At 42.0% G+C, this 11,476-nt stretch overlaps 1 protein-coding gene across 1 annotated transcript in view; it reads left to right on the top strand.

Annotated features, from left to right (window-relative positions):
• The window catches only part of ZMYM2 (zinc finger MYM-type containing 2), a 122,427-nt gene extending 114,099 nt beyond the window's left edge, over positions 1 to 8,328 (top strand). Inside the window, exons 19-23 of the mRNA XM_069759095.1 lie at positions 2,295 to 2,446; positions 4,780 to 4,894; positions 4,982 to 5,233; positions 6,772 to 6,892; positions 7,285 to 8,328. Coding sequence (XP_069615196.1) covers positions 2,295 to 2,446; positions 4,780 to 4,894; positions 4,982 to 5,233; positions 6,772 to 6,892; positions 7,285 to 7,474 — 830 coding nt within the window. The 3' untranslated portion in view covers positions 7,475 to 8,328. The remainder of the gene's footprint in view (positions 1 to 2,294; positions 2,447 to 4,779; positions 4,895 to 4,981; positions 5,234 to 6,771; positions 6,893 to 7,284) is intronic.
• The last annotated feature ends 3,148 nt before the right edge of the window (positions 8,329 to 11,476 follow it).

Below are 11,476 nucleotides of genomic sequence, written 5' to 3' on the forward strand. Positions count from 1 at the left end.
CGCTGATGCGCCATATGTGGGGGGGAACCACTGTTTGGGCACACGTCAGGGCTCGGAAGGGCAGTAGTGACGTTTTGGAATGCAGACTTGGATGGATTGGTCTGCGGGCGTCACGTTGCGTTTGCAGAGCCCCTGATGTGCCTAAACAGTAGAAACCCCCCACAAGTGACCCCATATTGGAAACTATACCCCCCCTCCAAGGAACTTATCTAGATGTGTGGTGAGAACTTTGTACCCCCCAAGTGCTTCACAGAAGTTTATAACGCAGAGCCGTGAAAATAAAAAATCATTTTTCTTTCCTCAAATATGATTTTTTAGCAAGCAATTTTTTTTGTTCACAAGGGTAACAGGAGAAATTAGACCCCAAAAGTTGTTGGGCAAATTTTCCTGAGTACGCTTGTGCCCCATATGTTTGGTAAACCAATGTTTGGGCGCACGTCGGGGCTCGGGAGAGAGCACCATTTGACTTTTTGAACGCAAGATTGGCAGGAATCAATGGTGGCACCATGTCCAGTTTGGAGACCCCTGATGTGCCTAAACAGTGGAAAAACCTCAATTCTAACTCCAACACAGCCCTACCCTAATCCCAACTCTAGCCATAACCCTAATCCCAACCATAACCCTAACCACAAGCCTAACCCGAACACACCCCTAACCCTAATCTTAACCCTATTTCCAACCCTAACCCTAATTCCAACTCTAATTCTAACCCTAAGGCTATGTGCCAACGTTGTGGATTTGTGTGAGGATTTTTCCGCACCGTTTTTGAAAGATCCGCAGGTTAAATGCACTGCGTTTTACCTGCGAATTTACTGCGGATTTCCAGTGTTTTTTGTGCGGATTTCACCTGCAGATTCCTATTGAGGAACAGGTGTAAAACGCTGCGGAATCCGCAAAAAGAATTGACATGCTGCGGAAAATACAACGCAGCGTTTCCGCGCGGTATTTTCCGCACCATGGGCACAGCGGATTTGGTTTTCCATAGGTTTACATGGTACTGTTAACGTGATGGAAAACTGCTACGAATCCGCAGCGGCCAATCCGCTGCGGATCCGCAGCCAAATCCGCACCGTGTGCACATAGCCTAATTCTAACCCTAATTGCAACCCTAACCCTAATTGCAACCCAACCCTAATTCTAACCCTAATTGCAACCCTAACTGTAATTGCAACCCCTAATTCTAACCCTAAAACTAATTCTAACACTAATTGCAACTCTAATTGCAACCCTAATTCTACCCCTAACCCTAATTGCAGCCCTAATTCTAACCCTAATTGCAACCCTAACCCTAGTGGAAAAATAAAAGTAAATATATTTTCTTTATTTTATGTTCCCTACCTATGGGGGTGATAAAGGGGGGTTATTTATTATTTTTTTTTATTTTGATCGCTGTGATAGGTTCTATCACAGTGATCAAAATGTACCTGCGCCGCCATTTTGGAAGATGGCGGCGCCTATGGAGAAGACAGATGGACACCGGGAGGGACATCATAGCTCGGTAAGTATACAGGGGTGGGATCGGACCAAGAGGGGGGGGGGGGGGGGGGTGAGATCGGACTGCAGGGGGGAGCGGACGGGAGCGATGTCGAGGGCAGATCGCGGTCTCCAGCCATGGCCGATGATATTGCAGCATCTGCCATGGCTGGATTGTAATATTTCACCAATTTTCATTGGTGAAATGTTACGATTGCTCTGATTGAAAGTGAAACGTCACTTTCAATAGCCAATCAGAGCGATCATAGCCACGGGGCGGGGGGGCAAAGCCACACCCCCCTCCCTGGGCTCAAGTACCACTTCCCCTGTCCCTGCAGGTCGGGTGATATTACAGTTAACCCTTTTACCTGACCTGCAGGAGCGCGATCCGACCATGACGCATATGCTACGTCACAGGTCGGATTGGCACAGGTTTTCATGACGCCTGCGCTGCGTCAAAGGTTGGGAAGGGGTTAAGCTCCACCAACATTCCTCCAGCTCCCTTTTTTCTATTATGGTCAAAAGTATAGCGCTTTAGTCAGGAAGAGATCCCTGCGAACCCTAAACTTCCTCCTCTATTGATTAGTAAGCTTGACGTGAAAAAATATGACGCCGCGTCAGACTCGGCTGGTCAAAAGAGGAGCCTTGGATTCTGGCTGTATACAATGAAGTAGTTCGCAGGGCCATGTAGTACTACTTTGCTAGCTGGAGAGTTTATTTGCCCATCTGTACCAATTTCATTAGCAGAAACACTGTGACTTTCAATTTCAATCTTTAATTTTTTTGTTTCTCATTCCTTGTCTTTGTTTCTTCCTTTTTAGATAAATCTGTGAGGTTAAAAGAAGACCTTCGATTGCACCCGCCAAGTGCACTCAGTTATTGGCTTTCATGTTTTATTAGAGAAGTGCGAAGACCAAATGGAGATAGCTATGCACCAGACAGCATTTATTATCTGTGTCTTGGCATCCAGGAGGTCAGTAGTTTAACCATGAGACCTATTTGTACACAAGGTTTTTGTCTGAATGTTGACTCTGTGGCAGATGTTTACATTATCTTTATCTGTAGTTCATATTTCTCCTACGCCTCATTGGGGGACACAGGACCATGGGTGTTATGCTGCTGCCACTAGGAGGACACTAAGTAAACACAAAGAATTAACTCCTCCAGTTCATATTTTAAGCAGGTCCATACCCTTCAAAAAAATAAAAAAAGTTGGCTGATCAATTACTCCTCGAGACCTCATACATGTAGCTAAGCTCTGTCAAAAGTGTCTGTCTCTCATTAAAGAGAAAACATAAACCACTGCCAGTTGCCGCTGACAGAACAAAAGGATGAGGTTGAAATTGCACGTGTCCTACGTGTTGTTCTTACCTTTGACATTAGGAAGAGTTGAGACCCCATCATTAACACAAAATGGTTGCCAGTCCCACTGAAATCTGTGAATTTGGCCATCTGTGATCTAGTTTGTATGCATGCGCAGAAAAAGATCAGACGATCAGCAGACAAATTCCAGCTCTTCTTTCTCCCTCGCCCGGTGGATGCTAAAATCTCAGGTTATTCAGGTCCTAGAAGCAAAGTCAATGCGAATACAGCGATGCCAAACTTATAAGTTTATTTTTCTTATGTTAATACATACATTTTAGTGGTTAAAAAAATTGAAATCTTTGTTTAACCCCTTCATAATGGGCGCTTATCGGGTCTCCCCATTTGATGTGGGCTTCAGAGATGAGTCCGCATCTTTTTCAGCACATGTCATCTGAGACCCTTGTGAATGTCATAACCGGATCACTATGAGTGCCGCCCAGCGGTCGGTGCCCATAGCAGGTGAGCATTGTAGCTACACAAAGCAGGGCTGTAGCCCAAGCTATGTGTAGCACAGGTGACCAAATGATTGTAGACTATTAGGCTGTGTGCACACGATTCAGATTTGGTGCAGAAAAATCTGCTGCAGTTCTGCACTAAATCTGCATCTCCTGGCAGAATCTGCTGGTGCGTTTTTTATGCGTTTTTTATGCGTTTTTGGTGCACAAATCTGCACAAGAAAAACGCATCAAAAACGCACCTGCAGATTTCTATTATGGAGGGGTGCAGAAACGCTGCAGAACTGCACAAAAGAAGTGACATGCACTTCTTTGAAATCTGCAGCGTTTCTGCGCAGATTTTTCTGCACCATGTGCACAGCTTTTTTTTTCACATTGATTTACATTGTACTGTGATCACAGTGCAGTTCTGCAGCGTTTCTGCTGCAGAAAAATCTGCTGCAGTTCTGCACTAAATCTGCATCGTGTGCACATACCCTTAAAGCTAGCAAAAAAAAAAAATGTTTTTAAAGATATTAAAAAATAAGTCACCACCAATTAAAATAATTTAAAAAAATGCACATTTGGTATCGCCACGTTCACAATCACCCTATCTATCAATATATAGAAAGAATGCAATTGGTTAACTGCGTAACGAGATAAGTCAAAATGCCAGAATTACTTTTTTTTGTTTGTTGCCGCAACATTGCATTAAAATGTAATAACAGGCGATCAAAAGATCATCTTATCTACACACAAAATAGTTTCGATAAAAACGTAAGCTCAGCGCGCAAAAAATAAGCCTTCACCCAGCCCCAGATCCCAAAAATGGGGTACTTTATTTATAATTTTGTTCTATCTACGTCAGTACTACTTTATTGCAGTATACAGTGAAATTGACGTTCCATGAAGCCCAGCCTCAGGCAACAAGTTGCTATGGTGGGGAAAAGATGTCTAAGGTTTCTGTTATGGAACCCCCCCCCCCATCCCCCTGCTATTATAATGTGGGTGAGGCAGTGGGAGCCAAGCACAAAGCAACACAACCCAGCTATTAAACTGCTGCTGAGTGGTTAACAGCAGTATGTAAGTGGTTAAATACAATCAATCAAATCTGGTCACAGCTGTCACTGATACATGCCGGCTGTAAAACACAGCCAAAACCTTCCAGGCATGGTGCGTGTTCTGTTCCTGAGCCCGCTCCATACAAATACTGTGTTTGTGTAACGTATGCTTCCATTACATGATTGCCAAGGGGTTAATAAAGCTGTTGATTGCTACTCGTGAAGCTCTTCCTTCCCATGTGTCCTTTCCAGCTGAATGCCAGGGCTAGTATAAAACATTGACGTATTTGGGCTGCTCTGCACACCCACTTTCTCGTATGGAAAATAGTATAGACAATTTGAGCAATTTAGCAAGAGTTTAGCAAGATGCAGCATAATCTGTAAAGCTCTTGTTAATCTCTGGTGAGTGGAATAGGGATGTAATAGAATTTTTTTTTTTTTCTTAGTTCTTGTCTGTTAGCCAGAAGACTGAAAATATATTTCATGATCAAGATTACGAGACATTTGGGCAGGGGCTCAATGATATTCTTAGAAGTTGGCAACCAAGTATTTTACCAGATGGTAAGTGTTTCAGCGAGTGTGACCTGACTATGCCAGGCAGTATCGGGGTTGTGATACGTATCCTCATGAATTTCTACTTTTCCACAGGTTCCATATTCTCTCGCGTTGAGGAACTCTACTTGTGGCAAGCAAATCAGCTGGGAACCCAATCTGCCATGTCCCTGCTTTTTACCTTATTCTACTTTAATACTAAATATTTTAATTTGAGGACAGTTGATCAGCATTTAAGACTTTCTTTTGGTAGCGTCTTAAAAGAGTGGAAAGGAAATCCCCTTACACAAGAGAAAAAGGCTTGTCTTCAGTACCAGGAATCTTCATTGTTTGAGAGCGACAGTGAAGGTAAATGTATAGGTTTGAGGACTCGCATTTATGAAATGTCCTGCTGTCAACCACCCATTTTCCATTTCGTTTAATAGCCATGTAATACTACAAATCACCTCTTTACTGAAGCAGTATTATGCTCACATGCTCTGTGTTAAGGACCCTAAAACCTTCCCTTTTCAACTGTATAGGACTAAGGTCACCATGCATCCCTATAATGAAGTCTAACTGCAGAAATGTAAGAGGTTCGGGTGTAGGGTGGTCTTTAATTTCACATATTAGATTTGCATGAAAGAGATCTCGGGCGGAAAACACATGTAGTTTTCAATGTAGGTTCATGAGCCAAAGAAAAGAATGGTTCTAAACAGATGAAGATTCCCCACCCCCACATCCTTCAAGGCACCTTTTCCGACCACCTCCTATTCCCTTCCAGGCTTCTTTTCGAGCCCTTATATCCTTCCAGTCTTCTTTTTCGACCCTTCCTTCATCCAGGCTCCTTTTTTTTTGCTTCAGGAGAATAGGCAGGGTCCAACTTTGTTCATTGTGGCTATGTACATGTGTTGTTTCCTGAAACTAGTCTATGAACCAAAAAAAAAGCCTGTGTCCAGTATGAATATTGCAAGATTTCAATTTTTTGTACAGATATGGGGGGAAAAAATGGTGGGAAAAAAAATGAAACCTAAACCTGACTTAAACAATAGGTTATTTTCTGATGATGGCGTCACTTTAAATTGTTGATTTTCCCAGTAACTAACTAGTAGCCCCAGTTACAGCGCAAGTTCACATTACTGACTGCACTTCAGAGCTGATATGCGTTTGCTAAGTGATATCTGGGTCTCCTTCTCCATCCCAGAAATCACATCCTAGGAGGGGAGAAGGAAGCCATGTTCGTGCTTACCATACTGGCTACACAAAACTCTTTCAGTGCTTTGCATACACTTATAAGGAAGGCAGAAGTGGTAATGAACCATGCGAGTCCCGCTATCTTATATTGTTCCCATGTCTGCACAGTCTCCATACAGCTCCTGACTCTGCAAAAAGCATTCTTAAATTACATACTGGTCCACTTATTAGTTTGCAACGACATTTTCACATTCATTGTTGTACATTTTCATGTGTTTTTCACCTGCGGTTTTGTCTCTTTGATATGTTTTCTTTTATTTTATTTCTGATTTTGACAACTTTTAAGTTGTGCGAACTGCATGTGTTTAGTCCGGTTCCACTACAAAAATGCTCTAAAAGCTCACATGCGTTTTTTTTTATCTGCATATTTTCCTCATTCAAGTTTGAGGACAATAAGTCATATTTGCCTCAAGAAATCGACAATTGTTAAAATCCCCTGAACTTTGCATCCATGCTGAAGAAAATAAGAATTGACACTTGATAAAATGTGGTGCATCTTTCTAAGAGCATAATGGAGTAGAAACAAACACAAAAACTATAAACCACGAGAAGATGAGTGCAAAAACTGTCCACTTTTGACAAGGCAACAATTCGTTCATCTTCAATGTCCTCTTATTGTGCCTGTTATTCATCATGTTATACTTCTCTGATAGATAAAGTTGTACCTGGGAAAAGAAAACACGAGGACGATGAGACCTTTTTGGAACAGATTGAAAACACAGCGGACCCATCGCGTTGCCCTGTGAAAATTTTTGAATACTATCTATCTAAAAGGTAAAGCAGGAATACACTTCTCTGCAGCTGGACCTTAGGCCAGTTTCGATGGTCAGTATTTGGTCAGTATTTTACGTCCATATTTGGAAGCCAAAACCAGGAGTGGCTGATAAATCCAGAAGTGGTGACGTGTTTCTATGATACTTTTCTTCTGATTGCTCCATTCCTGATTTAGGCTTATAAAATACTGATGTAAAATACTGAACGTGTGAATGTGGCCTTAAAAGATGTGCTTTGCATGATGTGGTTGGTGGCATTTCTTAGCCACATGTTCCAATGTTATGTTGCTCTGAATATTGCCATTAGTTTCACATTAGTCAGTTTTATGAATTTAGTTTTTTTCTCTTTCCACCTTTAACTATTTAAAGATCTTTGTTTCTGCCTCATTCCAGCCCAGAAAATCTCAGCCATAGAATGGATGTGTTTTATTTGACTCCTGAAAGCCCCTCTTCTGGTTCCTCTCTATGGTTCACGTCAAATCCCCTGGATCGCAACACTTTGGAAAACATGCTAATACGGGTTTTACTAGTAAAGGATATTTATGAAAAAAACAGTTATGAACTGGATGAAGACACAGACTAAATCTTGCAATATGCAGAATGGAAGTCACGTTAGACACAGTCGAGCTGCTAGCGTGAATAGCGGAACGAAGAGTAAAAAGAAAAAAACAAAAACATTTCACGTTTACTCCACATGTATTTTATGAGTTTTGTAGCGTTGTACCCAGCCTGGGTATTACAGTGTAAATATTTGTGTGACATTTTGCCATTTTTTTTTTCCTTGTAGTGAATTCTAGGAAACCTAAAACACAACACATACAACTCATATTTTTTTTGTTATTATTTATTTGAATTAGGGATGTTTGTAACTTTTTACATAATATCTGGATGAGAATGTGCCATGTGTATTTGCTTTATCTCCATATTGCACAATTCTGCTGTTTTTTGAAAACTTTCTGGAAAGAGAAGGTTTTACCCAAGTTCTTAAGTTTGCTAATATCCATAGGAATTCCCATGATTTAGATCATGCCTTCTCAGATTTTAAAATTCAACTGTAAAGTAATAGGAACTGTTTTTATTTTGAGTTTGGAGAGAATAAGAGATATCCTATTGGCTTATGTAGAAAAGAAAAAATTTTGTCTGTACCAAAAATTAGACCATTTTGAAAATTCTCAATATTTGTGTACTGTAAAGTGAACCTTTTTGGTTACGGTAATTTTGGTTCAATTTTTTTCCTATTTCTTTTTTTTACTATTTTAGTCCCTTCCAATTAAAATATTTCCTTTTTTCTTTTCTTTTCGTGACTCTTATATTGCCACATAAATAAAATTATTGTCTAGATTTGAGTAGCTGAAAAAGTAAAATTACTCTCTGGGGACAAATTTATTTTGTGTTCTTTTTGATTTTTATTCTTTCATTATTAAAAGATTAAAGTGACCTTCTGGAAATACCTACTTAAAACTAAAATTATTGATGCATCATTGAAGTGTTGTCAGTTACTAGTGTTGTGGTGAAAAGAGGGATTTTTGGTACTCACTGTAAAATCTCTTTCTTGGAGCCTTCATTGGGGGACACAGGTAACCATGGATACAGTGGGGCAAAAAAGTATTTAGTCAGTCAGCAATAGTGCAAGTTCAACCACTTAAAAAGATGAGAGGCGTCTGTAATTTACATCATAGGTAGACCTCAACTATGGGAGACAAACTGAGAAAAAAAAATCCAGAAAATCACATTGTCTGTTTTTTTATCATTTTTTTTGCATATTATGGTGGAAAATAAGTATTTGGTCAGAAACAAACAATCAAGATTTCTGGCTCTCACAGACCTGTAACTTCTTCTTTAAGAGTCTCCTCTTTCCTCCACTTATTACCTGTAGTAATGGCACCTGTTTAAACTTGTTATCAGTATAAAAAGACACCTGTGCACACCCTCAAACAGTCTGACTCCAAACTCCACTATGGTGAAGACCAAAGAGCTGTAAAAGGACACCAGAAACAAAATTGTAGCCCTGCACCAGGCAGGGAAGACTGAATCTGCAATAGCCAACCAGCTTGGAGTGAAGAAATCAACAGTGGGAGCAATAATTAGAAAATGGAAGGCATACAAGACCACTGATAATCTCCCTCGATGTGGGGCTCCACGCAAAATCCCACCCCGTGGGGTCAGAATGATCACAAGAACGGTGAGCAAAAATCCCAGAACCACACGGGGGGACCTAGTGAATGAACTGCAGAGAGCTGGGACCAATGTAACAAGGCCTACCATAAGTAACACACTACGCCACCATGGACTCAGATCCTGCAGTGCCAGACGTGTCCCACTGCTTAAGCCAGTACATGTCTGGGCCCGTCTGAAGTTTGCTAGAGAGCATTTGGATGATCCAGAGGAGTTTTGGGAGAATGTCCTATGGTCTGATGAAACCAAACTGGAAATGTTTGGTAGAAACACAACTTGTCGTGTTTGGAGGAAAAAGAATACTGAGTTGCATCCATCAAACACCATACCTACTGTAAAGCATGGTGGTGGAAACATCATGCTTTGGGGCTGTTTCTCTGCAAAGGGGCTAGGACGACTGATCCGGGTACATGAAAGAATGAATGGGGCCATGTATCGTGAGATTTTGAGTGCAAACCTCCTTCCATCAGCAAGGGCATTGAAGATGAAACGTGGCTGGGTCTTTCAACATGACAATGATCCAAAGCACACCGCCAGGGCAACGAAGGAGTGGCTTCGTAAGAAGCATTTCAAGGTCCTGGAGTGGCCTAGCCAGTCTCCAGATCTCAACCCTATAGAAAACCTTTGGAGGGAGTTGAAAGTCTGTGTTGCCAAGCAAAAAGCCAAAAACATCACTGCTCTAGAGGAGATCTGCATGGAGGAATGGGCCAACATACCAACAACAGTGTGTGGCAACCTTGTGAAGACTTACAGAAAACATTTGACCTCTGTCTTTGCCAACAAAGGATATATTACAAAGTATTGAGATGAAATTTTGTTTCTGGCCAAATACTTATTTTCCACCATAATATGCAAATAAAATGTTAAAAAAACAGACAATGTGATTTTCTGGATTTTTTTTTCTCAGTTTGTCTCCCATAGTTGAGGTCTACCTATGATGTAAATTACAGACGCCTCTCATCTTTTTAAGTGGTGGAACTTGCACTATTGCTGACTGACTAAATACTTTTTTTCCCCACTGTATATGCTGCTGTCACTAGGAGGCTGACACTACGCAAAAAAGGAAATTGGCTCCTCCCCAGCAGTATACACCCACTTACAGGCACAAAGTACCTCAGTTAGTGTTAAAGCAGTAGGAGAAGCAACCAAAAGCTCAACATATGTACCAACCCAACAACAAAGGCACGGAGGCCCAACAACGGTACAAACAATCAAGGAGGGTGCCGTGTCACCCAATGTAGGCTCCAAGAAAGAGATTTTATGGTGAGTACCAAAGATCCCTCTTTCTTTATCGCTTCATTGAGGGACAGAGGTAAGCACGGGATGTCCAAAAGCAGTCCTAAGGGTGGGAAATGTAAGGAAAAAAATGGACTTAGGTCAGCCGGTGTGCAACTGCAGCCTGCAGTACCATCCTACCCAAGCCTGCATCAGAGGAGGCATGAGTATGAACTCTGCAAATCCTCGCAAAAGTGTGCAAGGACGACCAGGTCTCGGCCTTGCAAAGCTGTAAGGCCGAAACCTGGTGATGAACAACCCAGGAAGCCCCCACTGCCCAGGTGGAGTGAGGCTTCACCCCCAGAGGAGGCGGTTTGTCCTGAACGCGGTAAGCCTCTAGTATCGCTGAACGAATCCAACGGGTGATAGTGGACTTAAAAGCTGGGAGCCCCTTACGACGAGCTTCAGAGATGACAAAAAGGGAATCGGATTGATGAAAGGAAGCAGTTCGTGAAAGATAGACTCGAATAGCTCTCACCAAATCCAGCTTTTGGAGTGACTTCTCCAGGGGATGAACCAGAGAGGGACATAGAGAAGGGAGGACAATGTCTTCATTGATGTGAAATGAAGAGACCACCTTGGGAAGGAAGGAACAGGTCGAAGGACTACCTTGTCCTGATGCAGTATCAGGAATGGAGACCGACAAGGTGATGTCGCTAACTCAGAAACCCTCATGATAGATGTAATGGCAATAAGGAAGGCCACCTTCCATGACAAGAAAGAAATATCTTGAATGGGCTCAAAGGGAGTGCGTTGGAGGGCGCTAAGAATGAGATTCAAATCCCATGGTTCTATCTGGAAGATGGTAAGGTGGTGCCAGGTGGGCGACACCCTGAAGAAAGGTCTTCATTTGGGAACGGGAAGCCAGATCCCTCTGGTAGAGGAAAGACAAAGCGGAAGCTTGACCTTAAGAGTACTGAGAGATAGACCTGAGTCGAGACCCGCTTGAAGGAAACCAAGGATGGAAGGATGGGAAAAGGACATTGTAAACAAACTTTTCCTCTAACCACTGAAAGAACGCCTTCCAATATCTGTGGTAAAAGCGCGAGGATGCTGGTTTTCTCGCTCTAATCATGGTCTGAATGACCTGGAGAGAAAAACCAGCCTCCTTCAGGACTGTGGCCTCAACGGCCAT

This window comes from Ranitomeya imitator, chromosome 3, assembly GCF_032444005.1.
Source record: "Ranitomeya imitator isolate aRanImi1 chromosome 3, aRanImi1.pri, whole genome shotgun sequence".
NCBI classification, from domain to species: Eukaryota; Metazoa; Chordata; class Amphibia; order Anura; family Dendrobatidae; genus Ranitomeya; species Ranitomeya imitator.